Source organism: Scomber scombrus, chromosome 11 (assembly GCF_963691925.1).
Source record: "Scomber scombrus chromosome 11, fScoSco1.1, whole genome shotgun sequence".
In the NCBI taxonomy this organism is placed as follows: domain Eukaryota; kingdom Metazoa; phylum Chordata; class Actinopteri; order Scombriformes; family Scombridae; genus Scomber; species Scomber scombrus.
This window is the reverse complement of record NC_084980.1, coordinates 19771605-19794381: the sequence shown is the minus strand read 5'-3', so window position 1 is coordinate 19794381 and position 22777 is coordinate 19771605. Positions and strand designations below refer to the sequence as shown.

At 38.1% G+C, this 22777-nt stretch overlaps 2 protein-coding genes across 2 annotated transcripts; one reads left to right on the top strand and one right to left on the bottom strand.

Annotated features, from left to right (window-relative positions):
• Positions 1–9256: 9256 nt before the first annotated feature.
• ackr4a (atypical chemokine receptor 4a) lies at positions 9257–14249 on the top strand. Its single transcript, XM_062429424.1, has 2 exons — positions 9257–9370; positions 11432–14249. Exon 2 carries the CDS (start codon positions 11447–11449, stop codon positions 12557–12559), a length of 1113 nt encoding a protein of 370 aa, XP_062285408.1. The 5' UTR covers positions 9257–9370; positions 11432–11446; the 3' UTR covers positions 12560–14249.
• A 1245-nt stretch (positions 14250–15494) lies between these two features.
• On the bottom strand, positions 15495–22390 carry e2f5 (E2F transcription factor 5). Its single transcript, XM_062428787.1, has 8 exons — positions 22262–22390; positions 20591–20700; positions 20180–20341; positions 19479–19587; positions 18940–19264; positions 16782–16919; positions 15703–15741; positions 15495–15571 (listed from the first exon to the last, which is right to left on the bottom strand). The coding sequence occupies exons 1-8, from the start codon at positions 22388–22390 to the stop codon at positions 15495–15497; spliced, it is 1089 nt and encodes a 362-aa protein (XP_062284771.1).
• Positions 22391–22777: the final 387 nt, after the last annotated feature.

Sequence of the window (22777 nt, the reverse complement as noted above, 5' to 3'; positions counted from 1 at the left end):
TGTGTGTGTGTGTGTGTGTGTGTGTGTGTGTGTGTGTGTGTGTGTGTGTGTGTGTGTGTGTGTGTATTGAGAGTTTTTCTTCTATCAACTAAAGGTTAATTTCTTTGCTTTATGATACAAGCATTTTTGATAGTTTTGTTTCAAATTGAGAATAGTAGTGAAGGCAATCTACTCTTCACTTTTATAAAGCCCAACTGTTAATGTGCAAATGTCTAGCTCATAATGACTTTGCTGATAGTTATCGATTACATCCTGTTTTGTTTCCTCTTTGTCTTAGCGTGCATATAAATGTGGGCTTCGTTTGGTCGGCCGTCCATCAGCCATGGACAAAAGTGTGCTGCTGGTCCTGTTCTGTCTGCAGGCTTTCCTACTCATCACGGCCTTCACTTCTACAGATGCAGCCACTCTGGTGACAGATGATCAACAGCTTACATTTCCTGGACAGGTGAGAAGATCCACTGATGGTCCACTGAGAGATGATCGACAACAACAACAGTCTAGTATTGTGGTAAGAAGATTCATTGTTGGTCAATGACTGCAAGGAGCTTTTCTATACTTGTAAGATCCTTTAGGTTGGTCTGTTTAGGTTTGTCCAACATATTGCCACAGAGAAATACAAAACAAAAAGTTGTTGGTTTTTGTTTTTTTCATTTGCATCGATTTCTATCTTTTATTAAACAGGAGATTACAAAAAGAGGATGTAGGATGAGGCCCGGAGGATGTGGCTCCCTGGTAAGACGTTTCTTCTCATGTAAATTACAGTATTTTTTCTTATATTTTTATATTTTTCTCTCTTTGCCTAGGTCCAGTAGTTTCTTGGTGGCCATGAACAACGCTGCCATCGAACTGGAGGCGTTGGTCTTTTTAAACAGCTAAAAGATGAGCCGTCCGTCTCAGTTTCTCATAAATCATCAACCCAAGAAAAAATCTCATCTGCAAAAAATATTCAGTTTTCAATATAAACTTATATTGTACTGCTCATGAGTGTGTGTGTGTGTGTGTGTGTGTGTGTGTGTGTGTGTGTGTGTGTGTGTGTGTGTGTGTGTGTGTGTGTGTGTGTGTGTGTGTGTGTGTGTGTGTGTGTGTGTGTGTGTGTGTGTGTGTGTGTGTGTGGCACAGGCTACAAGTTGTTTGTTTCTAAATCAGTTATCAATGAAAGAAGCAGATCCCAAAAATGTTGAGATTGCCACATTAAAGATATTTCCATCTGCAAAACAAAGAATTTTTCACAGACATGTTGCATATGCTGTCTAGTTCCAATGTGTTTTTCAATGACAAATACAAAACTTTCTAATATCTGTTAAATGAATGTATTAGTTAAAACAAAACAAATTGGTCTTAAGAGAAACTATGATAACATGTATTAAATTTACCACAAACATTCTATTATGTGACCACAAGATGGAGTCAGTGAGCTTTATGTTTTCTTTTTTTGGTTCTACTATGTTGCAAAAAATAAAGGGCTTTAACAAAAATCCACATACATAAGCTTCCATTGTTGCTCTTTACATGATGTTAGTTGTATGTAAGAATGTCCAAACACTAAAACACAGCTTTTCTCTTGTAAATGATATTAACTCAACTCAAATATGTTGTACTTTTAGTTCCTTCACTTGGATACTTGAACCTCACTTGTACAGAATGACGCATGTGCAGAGTTTGCACATTTATCTGCCGAAGGACACTTTACGATATTGTACCAGGCAACTTTTGCCCAGCAGTTCAACTTTTGTTGTATGACCACCAGTGGTGGGAAGTAACAAAGTATTTGTACTGTACTTTGTTACTGTACTTAAGTAGATTTTCCAGGTATCTGTACTTTACTTGAGTATTTATTTTTCTGATAACTTTTTACTTTTACTCCGTACATTTGAACACAAATATCTGTACTTTCTACTCCTTACATTGTCAAAACAGGCTTGTTACTTTCAACCTCTATGACATTATAAAAAGAAGACATGACGTGCAAATAAGCGACAGTTTAATGAGGTTGATTATAACAGCAGTCTGTGACAGTGAGTGAGTCAGTGAGGAGAGATTAACGTGAGTAAAAAACATTAATGCGTTATGCTCGGAAGTGGCAATCCTAGGGTCTGGGGGGCCCTAGCCAAAGAAGCCCCCTTTGCAGATTGTTAACAAAAGAGGAAAACTATCCTGTTTTGTGTGCTGAGAACTTTTTTCATTTGGTCGAGTTTTCAAAAGAGGTATTGTGAATCATTGATGGTAAAAATTCAGTTTTACGTTTTTACTTTTGTAAGTAAAAAGTACATTTCAGAGCCTGTACTTTCTTACTTTTACTTGAATAAAGGAGTTTAATCAGTACTTCTACTTTTACCAGAGTCTTTTTCTACACAAGTATCTGTACTTCTACTTAAGTACAGAATGTGAGTAGGCTACTTTTGCCACCTCTGGTGACCACAGTCTGTTATTCACAGTTGATGAGAAGCTTCACTTAAGCTTGAGCTGGGGTTTGCTGCTTTGCTCAAGAGCACACCAACAGGACATAAGATTTCCATATGGTCTAACACCAGAGTTTTCTGTTCTGTACGTCTGGTATTTGGTGAATATGGTATTGATATTTTACAGTTTTCTTTGAAATAAAAATCCAGACGTGTTTGGTTGCAGTAAAAGTGTGAGGTCTGCTTTGACCTCTGTTTTGGTTGATACTGTATACTTTAACTAATGAGCAGGAAATGGCCAATGAAGGAGAGGAGCGGAAATATCAGTCAAATCAGGGAGTCAGTGACTAGTGTTTAACAAACAATTTCAAGTCGTCCATGTGGATGCGTGTGAGTGGATTATTTTTCATCTGTGTACACGCTTTTAATCACTCTTCCTTGGAAGTGGTTGTTTGGCAGTAAGTATATTAAGACCTGTGTGTTTCACAGCTGTATCAGACTCTTCAGTTCTTCAACCATGGACAAAAGTGTGCTCCTGGTCCTGTTGTGTCTGCAGGCTTTCCTGCTCACCACAGCCTTCACCTCTGCAGATACAGATGCCGTTGCTCTGGTGAGAAATGATCATCAACCATCTCCTGATCAGGTAAGAAGATCCAGTGCTGGCAACAGACTGCAAAGAGGAGGTTCTTGACCTGAACAGTGTTTTTCTAATTAGACTGTTTAGGTCAAAATATCAAACATATTGCAGAAAGAGAGTTATGTAGGACTGCAGCTAATGATTATTTTTATTATTGATTGATCAGATGACTATTTTCTCAATTAATGGATTGGTTGTTTGATCCATAAAATATGTAAATAGTGAAAAAACTGTTTCCAAAAGCCCAAGAAAACCTCCTTTTATCCTGACCAATAGTCTACAATTGAAATATATTCATTTTTATTATCATAGAGGACTAAAGAAACTAGAAAATATCAAAATTTAAGAAACTGGACTTTGAAATGTCTTTTTACAAAATGACTCAAAACAATTAATCGATCATCAAAATAGATACGGATTAATTTAATAGTTGGTCATTCATTTATTAATCAACTTATTGTTGCAGCTCTAGAGTTGCTGTTCACAGCTTAATCAAATTATGACAAATTATGCATGGTGACACGGTATTTTAAAGTACATCTTAAATTAAAGTACTTTTTTTTGTCTACTACAGAATCAAAATACATATCTGCTCTATAAATCACTTGTTCTCCTGTGAGCCCAAAACTTGACAGCAAAAGGAACATACTTATATTTTAAGGTCTCGTCATCCATCATAGCTGGACTCAATATTTCAATACAACAAATCTTTAGTAAATGTTGGTTCTATCATCGGCAGGGCAGACTGATTGCATCCTGCTACACATCACAAAAGCCACACACTCTGAACAACAACCAACATTAACTTTCCTGCTAAGGTCTAAAGGAGTGTGTATAAATGTCAAACATGTGGCTGTGAGAAAACTGTGATGCAAAAAGATTTTGTTTAAATACAAGTGTAGTAAAACAGTGGATCAAAATGGTTTTCCGTGTAGAATAATGCATAATTTCACCTGATTTTGTTATAGGCTGATGAAATAAGTGTGCAGTACAGAGAACAAAAAAGACAAAGAAAACGACGATACTTGCAGTGGGTAAGAACACATTTTGAGTTGTTTTAATTCACAGAAAAAATAAATCTATCCACCAAACATCTCCTTCTCGAAAAAATATTTACTTAACATCATTACTGTCTCATTTCAACATTTTATTTTACTCATCAGTGAGAAAAGAGAGATGCTAGTAGGTTTAATACAGTTATTTGTTTTGTGTTAATCATAGTAGTTGCTGCATACCAATGAATTATTACTGTTTGTCCAATCACAGCGCAAAGTTAGGACTGGAACACACTTTGAAACCACAACGGTATGTTGAACACTTGAACAAATGTATTTACAAAGGCTCACTATATGTACTGCAAACTTGAAGTTACTGAATTTAGTAGCTCTTTTTATCTCTCTCTATTTACAAATTCCAATTGCACAGACCCTGTCGGACACACCATTAAAAAAAGTAAAGCTTGATATTTTGAACAAGAATATTAACATACAGTAGATTGAGATCACATTTATTATGTGAGTGAAACAAAACCAAACACAAAGGAAGGCATTTTTGGTGATAGTTCTTGTATAATTCACAAACATGAACATATATCTTGTCCTGCTCCTCAGTTAACTAAACAAAAATTCAAAGTCAGTTAGCAGGCTAGATAATTATATATATAGATAATTATATAGCTGCTCAGTTGCTGTGCATTAATCAGCATGTTAACATAACTGTAAATGTCAGACAGAATAATTTGCAGATTAATCAATAATGAAACTAATTATTATTTGCAGACGTATTAACGTGTTCTTATTTTGTTGATGGGAAAGCCTGTGGACCACATGAAAAGGGAAAAAAGGCAGAGGAAAATCCAGCTGCGGTAAAAGATTAGGATGTCATAGTGTCATCCTCATGATAAGACTTTTCTGTCTTCTCCATTTCGAGAAAACAACAGTGACAGATTGCATTTTCTCTTGTCATTTAAAATGCTGATACTTGAATTGTGTAAAGAACAAGAAAATAATGATAATATCACTATTTATCATATGATCATTAAGAATAACCTCTTTTGTGCTTTTATCAAGAACTAACCTTACACAAAAGGATCTGAACGTGACCACTTGCTGGAGGAACTGAGTGCTCTGCTCACCGTTTCTCATCATCAACACAGGAGCAGATCACACCTCTTCAAGAGAATGAGGAGCACGTCGATATGACAGAAACCACTATGAAAATGTATTTAATAAGCATCTGACACTATTTTTTGTTTTGTAAATCAGTTATCAGTCAAAGAAAGTGGACACATATGTTATATACTGTAGTTTAATGTAGATAAATAAGATATATAAATGAATGTAATACTTTTTATCCAAAATGTTACAAAATATGACCACAAGATGGAGTCAATCTACCTTAATTTTTCACTTTGTGTACTTTGCTGCAAACAACATAAAGTGGTTGGGGTGAAAATACACAAAAGGTCAGTCATCAGTGAGTGCTTGTTTTAACTGGCATTTAGTAAATTTTATCATTGCTGGGCCTGGGATTTGTCGGAGAGTTCAATACAATAATCTTGGACTAAAAAGTTGTTGTATGCTGTAAAGTTCTCCAGGCACATGAGTTAAATAACATTACATTCCCTGTAAACAAGGTCATTTCTGTACATCTTGGTGCACTAGGATATAGTTTTATAGACACATAATTGAGTGATATATTAGTTTAATTCAGCTTTTGCTGTGTCACGTCATGATCAACACAGTCTGCTAATTAGCACCTTTACATGCACATTTGTGTCCCTGCTATGACTTGTCCTGGTTTTAATCATAAACAGGAGGAAGGGGTCAATATATTTTCTTATCTAACAAGCTGCCGGCATTATATTCATAGCTATTATTTTTAACAAGAGCAGGAATGTTAAAGGAGGTATATCACTCAAATACATCAAGAGTTGCTATTTTGATTAAATTGGACTTGTGGTTAAATAAACCATTACAACTAGCCTGTGTTTGTGTGGATGGATTATTTTTTTAGCTGCATACACCCACTTGATTCCTCCCTCTTTCTCTACATGGAAATGTTTGTTTGTCCGTGAGTATTTAGAGACCTGTCTGTTTAGTAGCTGTATCAAACTCTTCCATCAGCCGCCTTTCAACATATAATTAAAAAATGAAAATCTGCTTTATATTTCATAGCAGATTTTAAACCTTTATACAGTAGATTGAGATTACATCTTTTGTGAACTAAACAAAAAGAAAGTTCTCCTGTGTACTCAAGCAGTTAATTTTTAACCACTGATTGATAGACTGACCTTCACAGAAACCATGTTTGATGCTCCATGACACACTGATATGTTTCCATCTGTGTTCATTCGAGTCACTGATCTGAAGACAGTGGAAGAAACAAGACATGAATCAACTTCTTGTCAAAGACACTCTGTGTTGCTATTTGGGATGTTAGTGATAATAATCAATCATTGCATAAACTGTCACTGTGATGCAAAATATGCATATGACTTCTAACAAATACATTTAAGATAGAGATACATACGATTCAAGGGTCAAAGACATATGCTGAAGTGCCAGTCCACTCAAAAATGTGTTTAGCTTAACGTTACTCGAGTGTTTTAGCTTCGCTGTGCAGGATGATGTACATGCAACATACAGGATGATGAAGTTTGACACTCAAGGGCTGTTTTTACATGAACCTACAGAAAGGGGAAGTTGCTCTGTGCTCATCTTAAATCTGAGTTTAAAACATGAATGTATGAGCATGATTGTCCTAGTAGATTTTTCTAGTCTGGAGCCAATCACGGTGAAGTATAAAGCTTACAGAAGTGTGATATGGAAACTTGAACCCTACAGTCATCTACACTGAGAATGGACTGTTCAGTGAAGTATGGGCGACATCTTGTGTCCAGCAGTGAGACTTTTGTTTTATTCTGTATGGTGGTGAAGTTCTGTTCATATTGTCTAAACACTGATATTGTCTTACAAATGTGCTCCATGGCAGTTTTTACACAAATAAAATTTAAAAAAAAAAAATGTACTCATATCCACACCTCGAATATACCAGTTCACTCAACTTTCATCTCTTTGGATTGTCGGGAAACTGTGTTAGATTAAATTAACTCCACCCAGAAATGCTTCTTGGTACTTGGAACAATACTAGCCACTGAGAGACTGTACTATCCTGAACATTCAGGTTCAGAGACTGCAAAGCTCTCACTCACCATTGCACCCTGTACACCAGAGTTCAGTGGCCTCCGTTGGCCTTGTGCACACCAGGAACCACTTGCAGACAGAATTGCAGCTAGATAAGCTCATCCAGATGAGGGCATTCAAAAACGCAGTGAACAGTTTAGAGGCTAATTCAATTGGAATCTGTAATTGCTTCCTTAGCTAGATCCATTTTCTCCTGTCTGTCTTTTTAGGTGCACGATTTTGTGAGTTGATACTGTATGTTTTGTTTTATGTGTTTTTCATTGTCTATATTGCTGCTATCTTGGTCAGGGTTCCCTTGACAAAGAAATATTGTAATAAAACATTTTGTCTATCAAATGTATTTTTATATTGTATTTATGTATTGTTCACTGTTTCTTTTCACTCATGGTAAACTAATTTATCTTAACTTGATATTTTGCCAGCTGGCCTGTGAATTCAAACAGCGAGTACAATCACTGAGGCATGCTGACAATAAAAGGTAGTTCAAAGTGATGTACATCCCATGTTTTTTTTTCCTTCACATGTGGATGTGATTTTTTTTTCTCCGAATAAAGTTATACATTTGTAGCCAACAACACCATTTTATATTTTGAACATGAAGCCAGTGTTTGCTTTTAATTGGGTGGTACTGAACGAAAGTGGAAAGCATTTCTCTATAAAAAGAAACAAATGTGGGCAGATTAAAACCAAAAGGTAAAACACCACATTCTTCATGGTTTTAGCTGCAGGGTTGTTATTAAAACCGTGGGTGTGCATGTAACATTGAATACAGTTAACTCAATACAGGTGCTTTTTTGAAGGCAGAAGGACATTAGTCACTGAAATATTGCATATTTAAGATGCATCATTTACTTTTGCACATTTTGCACAAGTCTACATTGGTATTATTTAATTTCTAATTTTGTGATTTTATTATATTTGACCCAAGATATGCAGGAATGCTCAGTGTGCTCCAATACAGCCACAGTCTGATTTACTGGCTAATAAGCAGTTGCACTGGGGCAGGCTTTACAGTAAGTGTCTCACTCAAGAGCACTTGGAAATGAGGGATGGGAAAATGTGTCTCTTTCACTTCCCCTCTAATATTGGGTTTAATTAATTACAGTTTTTGTTTTACCTCTTGCATGAAATGTTGTTTTGCATTTGTTTGAGAGTAAACATGTTCATTCATGCTCATAAAACGAATTGGTTTCCTTAGTAAGCACCCCGAACAAAAGGTTGTGACTTGGTTTCTATCTCTTGTCACTTGACTTCTTGCCTCTCCCTCTCTCTCTCTCTGAGTCACCCTCTCAGATGGGCGTTTTTAGTATGTGGAGCTACAAGACTCTGCTGGACTTGAAACTAGAAGGATTCCCTTTTTCTTTGGCCCGAGAAAATAAAGCAGTGACTAACGGTAAGATGACTACATTTCTGATTGGGTGTTTCCACATTTCAGACCTTCAATATGTTTAATTTTAAATTTTGTATATTGTATTGCATCGCATTTGATTTATGTGCATTTAGGAAGCTCACTAATCTGCTATTCCAAAATTTACCATTTTAAATAATGAGGGGAAAATTCAAGCCTACTTTATATGTCTGAGTATTTTTCAATATATCTAGCTATATTTTGTTTAGTATTCTGCTGTGTTGTAAACAGTGTTATGTATCAGTAGCAGTAATTCAATAACTATGATGTGGTATAGAAGACCAAGAAGACAGCTCCAATTCATGTTTTTGTTGAGATTAGAAAAAGTAAATTAAATCATCAGGGACACCATATTACATCTGCAGAATCAGAGTAAACTGAATGAATGGCCATCATCACATCTGCTGCAATCAGGAGGAGATAATTTAACCAGTAGTTTCTCATTGAGGTTTATAATCTCTAATACTGTTTAATGTGAATCCCATGGTGCACTCGTACAATTGATACACAATGACAAAGGATTAATATTGCTTATAAATTTGGGGATTTGTCCTGCACTACGGCAAAGAGCACTTTGTAGCGCCCCGCCCACTCGTGCTGTCCGGGTATGAAATCCACACGACCTTGCTCTGCAGCGTCGTTGGAGTAAACAAAACACTTTAATTTGCTCTTTAACGGGACAGACTATCTAAACACACGGAGCATGTTTGTATAAAATACCGTAAGTATCTATCAAATATTATGCGCAGCTACATTTTTTCTTGACTGTAATGTAACTCTTTTTTTAAAATCAGCTTTGTAGCTTTGTGAACTTCGTGAGTAACATTTCTTGTGGCTTTGATGCGCTTTCCCAACTACAAACACAACTGTAACACTACAATCACAAGTCTCCCAGTCTTTAAAAAAACAACAACTGTAAATTGTCAGATTTAAAGACATTTTGTGATCATGTAAGCTACTCAAGTAGAAACACCAGCATTCAAAAATGTACTTAGGCTTAAGTAATAGTAGTGAAGAATGTCCCTTTCAAAATATTATGTTATTAAATGCAGTATTATATTAAAGGAAGGGTGCACAATTGTCCATGTCTGTTAAAACAACAGTCTGGTGACCAAATGAATGCTGAAATAAGTTCTTACTGTAATAATTCCTCATTACATCAGATTATTAATGAGTTTACAATTTAAATGATGGGAGCCAAAATCCACAGTCTTCCTTCTGTCCAAAAATATATTTAAATGTTTATCTGAAGCTAGACTCACAGGACAGTTTCTAAAAACACTTCGCTCATAGAGGCTGAGAACAATCTCCCAGGTTTCATGGTTAAAACTGGGTGGAAACAATTAGAGTTAAAAAAAAAACAAAAAAAAAACTCTTTATGGTTGGGCTTTTGGGGGCAGTGACATATAGTTCAGTATGGAGGAGAATGGGGGTAGAGCATCATTTCTGGTAAATCGTGTCCCTGACAAAATGTAAGGTAGGTGTGTTACCAGCCGTTCTTGCCACTATTAAAGCAACTACCTTGCATTTAGAAATACCCTGCTATTGCAAGACTAATCTGAGGCTAATATGAAACTTCACTCAAATCAAGTAAAGATGGCAGATAAATTAAAGAAAAAACTGAAGCAAATGAGTGGAGACCCGTATAAAAGTGTTGAGCATTCGCAGTTGATACTGATTTTGTAACAAAATGGCAAGAGGAAAAGATCTTCGAGGCTTTGAAAGAGGGTTGATTGTTGGGGCACGGATGGCAGGAGCATCAGTAATCAGTAAATGGTTAGGAAATTGTGATCGACGGCACACATTTGATGACCGTGATGCTCATACATTAAAAAAACAAGAGCAACTCTTCCTCAGGTGACAATGTCAATTCAGGACGTGATCAGACTGTAGGCAACAACAGTCCATTGACAATTATTATAGGTTTTCTGTGCATAAGCCCCTCATTACAAAGATGAATGCACTTTGAGAGTTTAATGGTGCAAAAACCATAGGCACTGGTGGACAGATATGTGTAAAAAAGTGAAGATAAGATATAAATCCTTCACTATATTCACAACAAGTGGGCGAGTGTATGTGTGTGGTACACCAAGAGAACTGTACAGACCTGAATGCTTGACCCCTACAGTGAGGGAATCTGGTGGCTTTTTTCCAGCATGGTTTAGGTCCACTTGTCATCTTAGAGGGAAGGGTCACTGCAAATCAATACAAAGTTGTTCTGAGTGATCACTGTTATCCTTTAATGCAACATTTCTATCCTGCTGGATATAATTAATGCACTGAAGACATCTGGTTGGGGGGATCTGCATGGGAATAAGATAAGTTTATACTATCTGCACTTGTAGAAACAGCAGGAGGAACAGTTCAAGTCAGGACACAATACCCCAGTCCAACATGTCAGCATGGGAATGTTGATACTGATGTTATCACAGTAAAATAATTAGCCTTTTACCACACAACAGATTGCATAGTTTCTTCTTTAAATTAATTTTCCCAAACCAGGGGAGTTTTTGTTTCCACATATTTTCTCACAAGAAGCAATTTTCTGAAAGCTTTGCTGTACTGAGAACATTTATTTCAGATATTGTACATGTGCTTGTGGCTTTAAGGATGTCATTGTACTAAATTATCATGACTTTTATGCATGTATAATTAACTATCTATGTTGGCAGCTTTTACATTTTTTTTCCTTTTTGATTTAAGATATTTACTGAATTGTGGTGTTTTCATTGTTGCTCAAGCAGGATTGTAAATGTTAAATCCAAAATGTCCTCATTCACAGATTGATCTGATTAGAATGGAAGTCTCTTTGGAGGAAGACAACTACTATTACCATGAAAACTTCACTTTCAACTTCAGCTATGATGACTACTCCCTCATCTGTGAGAAGGGTGACATCCGCTCTTTCGCAGCCATCTTCCTCCCTGTCGCATACACGGTGTGTGTGGTGGTGGGGCTGGCTGGAAACGCCTTAGTAGTCGCTGTATACGCCTACCACAAACGCCTGAAAACCATGACGGACACTTTCCTCACTCACCTGGCTGTGGCGGACCTGCTCCTGCTCTTCACGCTGCCTTTCTGGGCTGCTGATGCGGCAAGGGGTTGGGAACTTGGGGAGGTCGTCTGCAAGATCGTGTCAGCCTGCTACACGATCAACTTCACCTGCTGTATGCTGCTGCTGGCCTGCATCAGCCTGGATCGGTACTTAGCGGTGGCCAGGGCGCAGGGCAGAGAGCAAGGAGGGCGGCTGCAGAGGATATTCAACAGGAGACACTGCTGGAAGATGTGTGTGATTGTTTGGGGGACAGCGTTCATCCTGGGCCTGCCTGATTTGATACTCTCCGAAGTGAGGAGGGCATCCAGTAGGAACATCTGTATGGCTATCTATCCTTCGTCTATAGCTGGAGAGGCTAAAGCTTCCCTGGAGATAGCAGAGGTGCTGCTGGGATTTGTGGTTCCTCTCCTGGTTATGTTGATGTGTTACTGGAACGTGGGTCGGGCACTTAAGAGCCTCCCTATCGAAAGCAGAGGCAAGAAGTGGAAAGCCCTGCGTGTCCTCCTTATAGTAGTGGGGGTGTTTGTGGTCACTCAGCTGCCCTATAACGTTTTGAAGGTCTATAGGGCGATGGACTTCGTCTACGTTTTAGTGACGCACTGTGGGACAAGCAAAGCGTTGGACCAGGCTGCTCAGGTGACAGAGAGTCTGGCTCTCACACACTGTTGCCTCAACCCGATCCTCTACGCCTTTGTAGGGTCCTCCTTCCGGCAGCACATGATGAAAGTGGCCAAGAAGTTCGGGGAGAAGAGACGAACGAGGGGGCAGAGAAGAACTCCTGCAGAGCAAGAAGGGATGGAGATGTCATTCAGCTCCCACAGTGCATCCCAAGAGACTAACACATTCTCAGTATGAGTTACCACTAATACTTCATGGTGTAGGACATATAGACATATATCAAAACCACATCACTTATTAGTAGAGTAGAAGAATGTATAAGTATGTGTGGAGTTTCCAGGGAGCTCCAACATAGTTTATTTTGAGTTAGACTCACATACATTGTCCTATTACTGTATATACTCGCTAGAGAACCTAATGTGTTACACAACAAATTCACTATTTACCCTTTTGTTCATGTAGTTTAGCTAACAACTAGTTTCCAGCTGTTCACTTAGTCTTTTATTTTTTTTGTAATGTTCTGTCAGTTTTTACAGCCTGATCCTCAATAAATTATATTCGATATTAAATGTTTTTTTCATAGTGGCATGACAGACTTTTTGAATTTTTACTCAAAGTTAACAATAAACAATAAAATAGCTTCAAAATGCTCAATTCTGTATTTCTGATAAGCTTAAATTTGGCTGCTTGTTTATTTTAATCCATGAAACATTAGCTTCTACTTTAGAAAACGTATCCAACTATCTACACCATAAAAAGTACAAAAACCTGAACCTAATATTCTGCTTTAAAATGATAATAATACTAAGAAGAATTTATCAATAAAATGAATAAACTTTAAACAGGACAAAAGAAGAAAAAACAAGCACTGAATTAGCTGGAATTTTGCTCTTTTGGGAATTGACCTAGTAATAGTTTTAAACAGTGCCCAGTTTATTTTAACTGTAATCAATTTAAGTAATACTAACAGTACCGACCCACATGATGTTACACATCTGCGCAGGCAATAAACCAAATGAACCATTGATTTCCAGAAAACTAAAATGATAGCACGTCAAAGCATCCAACAGGGAGTTTCTTGACTGATGGTGTAGATTGCAAAAAACAGTCTTGAGCCAAGTCTATGTCCAGTGGGGATTTGATTCGCTTTGATGTGAGGAAACCGCAGCTTGCCTGTGCCCTGCATTCCTTGGGACATCTGAAGCCCACATTTTCGGCGCACCTCACAGCTTTTCTCCAAACAGGCAGCCAAGTCTGCTTAACAGATTGAAAACAACTTTGAGTGATCTCACAAGGTGTAACTGCTGGAAAGACTTTCATTCCCTTGATAATGGAAAATTCTTATTTAATTATTACACATATTTTTCTGTGACATGGATTTAACCCAGCAAGATGAAAAATGTGTAAATAAGTCTAGCACTAACGTACCCCGGGACCTATTGAAATAAATAAAGTTAAATGTCGCCTTTGCTTGCCCTTTGCAAACTATTGTAAGCGCCCCTTTTTGAAATTGCATTCTCTCCAATTGTAAACTATACATAAATGTAGCACTACAGTTTAAATGTTTGGGTTTTTGTTACATCAAGTCTGTTTTCCTCTTGATGATTTGTTACCTTTATCTCCTAGTTAAAATGTAAACACACTCAGTGCTCACTACATGTTAGAATCTCAGAAATACTCCACTGATTAAACGTTTACATTATATATCCTGTTTGTTTGTTTGTTTTCTTTCTCTATCCCAGATGGTACAAATCAAGTGATGGTCTATTAAAGTGATGCTGCATGTCATGCTGACATTGTTTCATGTGGAAAACATGGTTTGCCATCTGGAGATTCAGCAAAACATTTCATTCAGCCATTAAAGACAAAGAGAAGTCTTATGTTTCAGCCTGAAGACAAAATATGTAGATACAGTTTGATGAAGAAAAGCCTGCTGTGAGAATTTAGACAACCCTGACAAACAGTTACTCAGAGGCTACTATTGTAATGATCCGTGCTCTTCTTTTGCTCTCTTTTCACATCTGTAACTAAGACTATAATCATTATTTCTCAGTAAAGAAAATTTTGTAAATTGAGATTAAATCCTTTATTGAAAGAAATTTCAAAAACGTGCAAATAAACAACTAAATGTAATAAAAACATTACTTCTTGCAATCAAAGGAAAGTAACATAGAAAAATGCCGACCGAGGCTCTTAAGCTCTGATATTTCAGATCAGAAATATGGCTAATTCAATTATTAAATTACAATTAAGGCAGTCAACCAGCTTCAGTTTTAACAAAACTACAACCAAGGATTGTTTCTCTTAAATTAAGTAAAAAATATTAGTTATTCAAATATATAACTGTGATAATGAGAAAAATGTATAAAACAAAAACTCAGAGGCCTTAAAATGGCAGTGTCACAATAATTTAGAAAAGAAAACTTCTTGGCATTTTCACATGAGAACAAGGTTACAAAATGTAACAAAAACACTCACTCATTAAATACAATATGCCATTTCAACAAATATAACTATGGAAAGGTACTATACCAGTGTTACCCAGTCTGCTTATGTACCCTGAACCAGATTATCAACCCTGTATCAATAAGGTTTTTTTTTAAAAGCCAACACTGAATCAGTACAAGTTACTGTAAATATCAGCTAAAGCAAAACACTGTCACAGTCCCAAATGTTGAGAAAACAACAGAAAGTAAAGCAGTTTTCTTCAAGTCTCAGGCTTTCCACCAGATGTGGAAAACTACAAATATATATATATATACGTGCAAAAGTGCAGTAGGAGGCTCAAGGATTCATCCTGACTTACTTCCACTAAGGCACTTCATTTCTCTGGAATGTTGTGAATATTTACCCTGTAAATCATTAAAAATCCAGTGGAGACATAATGACTTGTAGCTACATAAATATCTTATTATCCTCATCCTCAGGCACTATGTTTTGTGTTGGCTGAGGGCAAAAAAGCCCAGCTTAGTAAAAAGAAGCTGTCTGGTGCAAAGCGGTGAAATCTTACATGTGTAAAGGGTTTTTAAGATAGATGACAATGGCGTGTTAAAGTTATCAGCTGTGCAATTGTAACAAAAATAGGAGAAAGTATCTTTGAAGCGTCTTTAGAGGGATGCAAAAAGTGCTTCCTGAGGTTGTATAAGCATATAGCAGAGCCCCCCGTCAGCCATCAGTAATTAAGGATCTGCACGTCAAACAGGTCACACACTCCCTCATTGTCGTCCAGGTTGAAGCTGTAGTCTATGCCTGCATGTAGAGAGAATGGCATCAACGAGAGTACTGTAAAACACAAGTAGGACAGAGAGAGACATATAATCAAAATTATATATGCAGTCTAAGTAATCTATAACTGTCAAAACAGGCTGTGAGATGCTTACCATCAGTAGACATCAGCTCATCAATGAGGTCAACAGATCCTGCAACAGCATGAAAAGCACTGTTTTTTTTTTTTTTTACAGCTTCTACTCCAGAGCGTATTTGACAGTTTAATGTCAATTTATAAGCAACAAGGTATCACTCAGGTATGTCTCTCATGAGTCCAAGTCATATTGGAATCAATACAATCAATAAAAAGTGATCTCAAAGGGGACATTTTATCCACATTACAGGTCTGTATTTTCTAATCTGGTGCTCTACTGGAATATCTTTGCATGATTAGTTAAAAAGCTCCTCAGTTCAGCCAACTTAGTTCCAATCTCTTTAAGGCCGCCAGCCCGATGAGCCCTCTCTGTTCTGATTGGCCAGCTCTTGGAAGCCACCTCTCAGCAGACAATAGCTGCCTGCAGAGGCCACCTCAACAAACCATAGTAGTAAAGATTTCACCAGTTTTCAAATATCCAAACAACAAATGGTCATAGGGAGGCTGTTCAGTGATTATGAACGGCTTTGTAAGAAAGTAATGCTTTCACTGTGTTTAGTGGTTATCGTCAACGGAGTTAGCTTGCATAAATGCTTTTGGACTTTTGGTTCATCAGTTGTTGTCTCCCCTCGTCTAACGTAATGTGAACTTAAAATCAGCCACCCAGAACAAAATGCCACACTAGTTGTTGTTTGGATAGTTTGTCAGATTTCTTTTTTTAATTCTTCTTCTTCTGATGCAAATTGGCAGACACGCTGATTTGAATGTGAATTTCACATCCAATCAAATTTGCGGTTGGTGGCCCAAACCGCTTTGAATGGTCGTGACTCGAGATGCAGGCAGGAGGAAACCTACTGTGCCTTTTCAAATTCACCAGTCACCTAATAAATTCACTGGCATTTGGCCAATATGTTCTTGAACTTTGTGTTTACTTGGATATCCCACAGCAGCACTGTATATAAATAACAGAGGGACCTAAAAAGCATATGACCCCCTCAAAGCCTCTACTGTAAACAAACATTACATTTTCCCCACATCACACAGCTGTATGCAAGCTGCTCGGTGTTAACTGTATTTATTCATATCGCTGCGCCTTACCCTCTCTGTCATCCTTCATGTGGTCTCCGGGAGCGTTGAGCTTCAACAGGGTGCTCATGTCCAGTACAGACTGGAACTCGTGGCCCGCCAGGTGCATCTGCTGCTGCTCCAACACTGGCGCAGGCTGAGCGTGACATACTGCAGAGGGGGATGGGAGGAGGTGTGACAAGAATAATTAGCAACACAGGGCCTTTCATGGATTATTACACATCCAGTGTTGTGGAGTTCAATTGTCTGGACCTGGTATTATAAGAAGAGGAAGAGTTGTATGGTGAAGCACAGGGAGAGCGACTACAGCAGAGTATAAGAGTAAAGACAGTTCAGTAAATGTTGAGTTGCTGTTGCAGTTATTCCTCATTTTTGATGACAGACGTTCCTGACTGGGTTTCACTTTGACAGTTCAGGGGCCCTGACTGTTTCCTAGAAGAGAACACTGACTCATCTTTTATAAAACTACATTCAGTTAATGAAGTCTTCCTGTAACATTCTATATTTAGTCTCTTCCCAGAAGAACAAATGCAGACACTTTTCCTGCCGTCAAATTGTAAGTATACAGGTTTCATGGCAAGGAACATTTTAGGCATTACAAATATTGGGTATTGAAAGTTTACACACTGTTTTATATTTTAGCATATGTCATATAAACCAAAATTCAAAATCACTTTTGAAGAAGTTTTGCACGTTTAAGCCAATTTCTTACAAGCTGTTGAAATGTTACCGTCCTAAAACAGTAAAAAAGTTGAATTCTCAATGCAGGTTTCGAATCACTGAAACACAAACACTTTCACAACTTGCTGAGACTTGAAACTTGCTTGAGACAAGGAAGCCACTAAGAATGACATTAATATGCTTTAAGTTACATTACATTGTGATGAGAGCAAGTCTTTTTTTTTAAATACTGTTCCTACATGCTGACACATGCTGACATTTGATATTTGAGTATGAGTCAGTTGCTAAAGAGCAACCTTTTAAGAACAATAATCGCCCAGATTTTCATGATTTATTTCTCAAGGCCAGTATTTCCTTTCTGTTGTTCTTCAGGATTTGATTTCCTGACAACTCAGGTCAGCAGTTAATTGCTTTCGATTTTTTGGAGTTTCACTGAATGGAAAACTGTCAGCTTGAAACTGTATTACCGGACTAAAAAAAATGTACAACAGCAGGAAAAAACTGCAAGTTTATTAGGGACACCTGGCTAAAAGTAATGCAGGCTTATACAACAGCGCGTCAAGTTTATAAAGTTCAGTTTGTGTTGAAACTGTTTTAGAGATGTGTTTATTTAACATCGTAGTTACTGGAAGGATAATCCTGGAATTTATTTTACCATTCTCGACTGTACGGTATCTGTGCTATTCAGGTTTTTAATATATAGTTCTGATAAGTTTTCACATACAGGTGGGTCCATAACAGTTCACTTAAATCTACCACATGAGCATGATGAAAGTCTAATACATCATGATGCAACCACAACTGCAGAGTGTTTCTCTCTATTTCCCAATCCATCTCACCCCAAGTCTGGAAGGACATCACAAGAGCTCTGCGATTTCACAAAGTTCAATCAAATGAACTCTGCACGAAGCACAGTTCACAAACTGAATCAAAATGCGTCTCCACACAGAAATGAATAGTCTGACTGCAGCTTCACACTTCGACCTGATGATGGACAGATGGATGGATGATGAACTTTGAAACTCCAGCTGTATTCAGCCAATATCACTGAGGACATCCAACATTTGGTCAAGATGCTACACAGGACACTGAAATTGACAAAATGTTATAGCAGCTACAACAAGGACAGACTTAATTTAACATCCTCTGACTTGTAGTGGAAGATTTGAGAAAGAAAAATTAAACTGCTCCAGTGTGACAGTACTTTTGGGTTTCAGGTTAGAGTTACGCCACCTTCTTATTATGGGGAAGTGTTTATTCTGTGCTTTTTATTCCCCTATTTTTTTATTAATAGTGTAATCCAACGAAAGTTTGGCTGGCTATATTTATTTAATCCTTTCCTTCGTACTGCATGTGTCAAATAAGAGATTCTGCACAAAAAGAGTGCATGACTTGTGGTTTTCATGAGGAACTTATGACATATATTTTTCCCCATAACAAGCCAATTTTTCACCCACTCATTCTCAAATCTCAAAGTCCCTGTCCTTACCCATCTGCACGTCGGGAGGGGTGGACGAGGGCGTCAGCATTTCATCATGTTCTGGCAGCACCATCTGCTGGTCTGAGTAGAGAGAATCCTGGCTGCAGTAGGAGGTGGTGGTGTTGGAAGTGGAGTACGCAGACGTTGAGAGAGGGAACCTCTGGAGGCTGGCGGGGGTGCTAGGTGGCGTTGGCATTGGGCAGATGTCGTCGGTGGGCGGCACGGGGAACACCACGGGTATTGTGGAGTCTGAATCCCTGTTGATGAGCATGACCTGGATGGGGGCAGACTGGCTGCGTAGGTTCACCTGGTACTTCTTCTGACCACTCTGCCCCTGAAACACAGCAACATGGAGATCAGCTTACAGTCATTAATTCTTGACCTGCATGTTTTAAAGTAGGAGCTAAAGTATAGCACCCAAATTACACTTAACATGGCATTAGCCAGCTTATTACAGAATACATATGGTCTGCCATATTAGCTGACTATTATAATAATCAGAACAAAACCTAATGTATTAAACTCAATAAAGCATGCTTTTGACCAACCATTTCAGGTATTGGCACCTCTAGTTGAGTCCCAGCAGGAGCCACCACAGCCAGAAGAGTGTCCCCACTGAAGGCATTGCAGATGTCTTCATGTGTCACAAACGTATAAGTGAGGAAGTGTCAAGGAAATGGGAACAGGATTACATATGAGGAAAATGGAGGCAATAAACTGGAAAAACAAGACCGTGAGCATTGTGCAAGTCGGGATTAGCCTGGCTCTGATTCCACAAGAGACTGACAATAGCAATTATATTTATAATCCTCTCTTTGTAGTATTTTCTCTGTCCAATAAGCAAACAGAGGTAAAAGGATCAAATGGGGATTTTTGAAGGCCTTGAATTACAAATTGTAGAGGGAGTTTGCAGAATTACAAACTGCAGAGAGAGAGAGAGAGAGATATACAAAGAATCAAGAGCACAAAAAACACCAAGCACCATTTCACTGGAATGGCATCAAATGAAAGAGGCTCAGTAGTAGATGTTTTAAACACTGAATGGGTTCAGTGAAACAGGAAGTTTCTTTTGAATAGTCTACAATGTGAGGATGGGGTGTTTTTGGTTTTAGCTTGACTTAACATGAATTGTTAAGGCACAAAATTACAGTTTGTACACTCATGATTGTGAAGTGAAGAAAAGAGACATCGCACAAAAACGGAGACCTGAATTGAATAAGAATTGAACCTCAAACACGCAAAAGGATATATGTTAGTGACGGGGTCATGGTTGAGGTGTTTAATGTTCTCCTCCAGCCATGCCTTCTGGTTGTCCAGCTCTTTCTCTTGAGCGTCTAGCTCAGAGAGATGGGCCTTCAGAACGTTCACCTGCTCCTGCACCTCCTGGGTTTGGCTTCCCTTGTTTTCCCCCCTGGACACGAAGATTAATGAGAGATGAGAACAACAGTCAAAATGCTGGTACTGTTTTGACATTATAAAAGGAACAAATTTCACTAGAAAAAAAATGAATGGAGGTGAGGAAGATGCTAATTTACATACAATACTGTAGAGATTTTCAAAAGGTTTCAAAACAGTGAAGGTGATCAAAAATGTCAGTAACAAATTAACATTTAACTGATTCTAAAATATGAAAAACAGTGAAAACTTGTTTTTTTCAAACCTCCACTGGATTATATTCTTGTTTTTCTTCTCTATCAGCCCCACACCTTCCAGCACATTGGTGATGTCATATATCCTCCTCTTCTGTTTCACTGCCAAGCTGTCTGCAGCCTGTTAATTTGGAAACACGTTCCCAAAAAAGTCTTGGTGAGTGGAAGGACTTTCTTTGACAAGGTACATCATGAAGAAAAAAAAAAGGAAAAAAAAGAGACACTAGAGCAAAGCCAACAAGTGGAGGATTTGGCAAATTAAGCTGCACAAACAGCAAATCAAACCCCTTGGCATAAGAGGACAGTTATACAATAGCAGAGGAGGAAGGAGGAGGGGAAGGGTCTGAGGAGCCTGCAGTGTAAACATTAGCTAGCTTTGGCGCGCAAGTAGAGAGGGAAAACTCCTCAATCACTGTGATAAAAAAAGAAGAAGAAGATGGATTTGTAGGAAGAAAAATAAACTGAAGTAGTTTCTGGCCACACGTCAAAACACTAAGAGCAGATAGTAAACTCACAATTTATGGAGCTTTGTAGTAGTTACAGCTGACAGCCATAAATAATAATAATTTGAGAGATGGCAGGAAGTAACCTTCAAAAAGAACAAGCGCTGGTTAGCACATCAAGTTTTTTTTTACATTTGTTTGACATTTTGAAAAGGAATATGCGTAATGTACACACAAGTACAAAAATGTCAAGGATGGCAAAATAGATTTCAAGATTGTGATCCTTGATATAAAGATAGCAAACGACCACTTCTGAGAAAACTCACTGTCATCTAACCCTTGATTGTCTTGCCTCGCTTTTATGAGCCTTTGGATAAGCTCGTCTCCAAAAGTCTCAGACCTATTGTGTCATTCTTGGCATTATGGGGTTGTGCCTTAATTTAATGACTTTCTTTTCCATAATATCAAAAACTATTTGTTTTTTTTGTATTATATTTGCCTGCCATTACATTTGCACATTAAAATACGGAGTAGGAGTGTCAGACTGTCCAACTACTTACTAGCAGTGATGTAGCAAAGATGGTCTTTGAAGACCACCACAGGTTAATTAAAAGGAGGTTCATGGGAATCTTAATTAAAATGGGCAGGTTAAGAAGCAAGAAAATAACATTTTGGGATTTCCAGTTGACCTATAATGAACAGGAAAAAGCTGATTTATAGCTTATTTTACAGAAGACTAGCAACTACCCACACCATCCAAAAACAAATGCAGCTTTTTACTGCTTGTGAGTTCATCCAAAGACAAATACAACGTTTTACTGCTTGTGAGTTTATCCAAAATTAAATGCAGCTTTTTACTGCTTGTGACTTAATCCAAAGACAAATAAAAAAATGTACTGCTTGTGAGTTAATCCAAAATTAAATGCAGCTTTTTACTGCTTGTGACTTAATCCAAAATTAAATGCAGCTTTTTACTGCTTCTGAGTTCATCCAAAATTAAATACAGCTTTTTACTGCTTGTGAGTTTGTGTTGTTGAACAAACAAACGACGAGGCCTGGCTAATGGCGGCCAGCTAAGACCACCTGGGAAAACAAATCAATGCACCTGACTGGCCCCATTTGTGACGGACAGTCCTTTGTTCACATCTGCTGCTGAATGGTGCCACCAGAAAAAAACAACGATTAAACTCCCCCCAAAAAAACCAACAACAGTGAGCTTGCCCTCGCCGTTTCACTGACCACTTTCAAATCAAGGACGCCATCCTTCGCCTCTTGCAGCAGACTGACAAACTTCCTTGTAAGGAGCCCCAAACTTTTTTCGTGACGACTCGGTGTCGAGCGTGCCGTCTCCGTCGTCTCAAACTCCATCTTCTCTCTATAAAAAGAAACTTTTACTTGTTTTTAGTGAGCCGCACCTGAATTAAACTACAAATTACGTACATTTCTTTTCATTCAGACGCGTCGTCTCTGTTACCTCAACGGGACGTCGGCAGTACCTGTTTAAATGAACAGACGTTACGTTGGGTTACAGTTGCCACGGCAACACTTGTCCAGCTCGTGCCCTCTCTCTGTCACCCGAAATATGACTCCGCCCCCCCCCCCCTTCTGTCACCATGGAGACCACATGATCAGGGCCAGCGCTATCAGCGTACTGATCAATCGATAATAAGTATTGGAGCCCATTTCAGCAAAAAGAAGAAAAGATGAGAAAAAAGAAAGAAACGAGTGAAAAATTAAATAAGCATGATTTTTTTT

Coding starts and splice junctions, on each gene's coding strand:
- ackr4a (XM_062429424.1), top strand. CDS start 11,447: ATGGAAGTCTCTTTGGAGGAAGACAACTACTATTACCATGAAAACTTC.
- e2f5 (XM_062428787.1), bottom strand. CDS start 22,390: ATGGAGTTTGAGACGACGGAGACGGCACGCTCGACACCGAGTCGTCAC. Junction 20,701..22,261: donor GCGTCCTTGATTTGAAAGTG/GTCAGTGAAACG, acceptor CCAAATTAACAG/GCTGCAGACAGCTTGGCAGT. Junction 15,572..15,702: donor TGAGCTGATGTCTACTGATG/GTAAGCATCTCA, acceptor CTCTACATGCAG/GCATAGACTACAGCTTCAAC.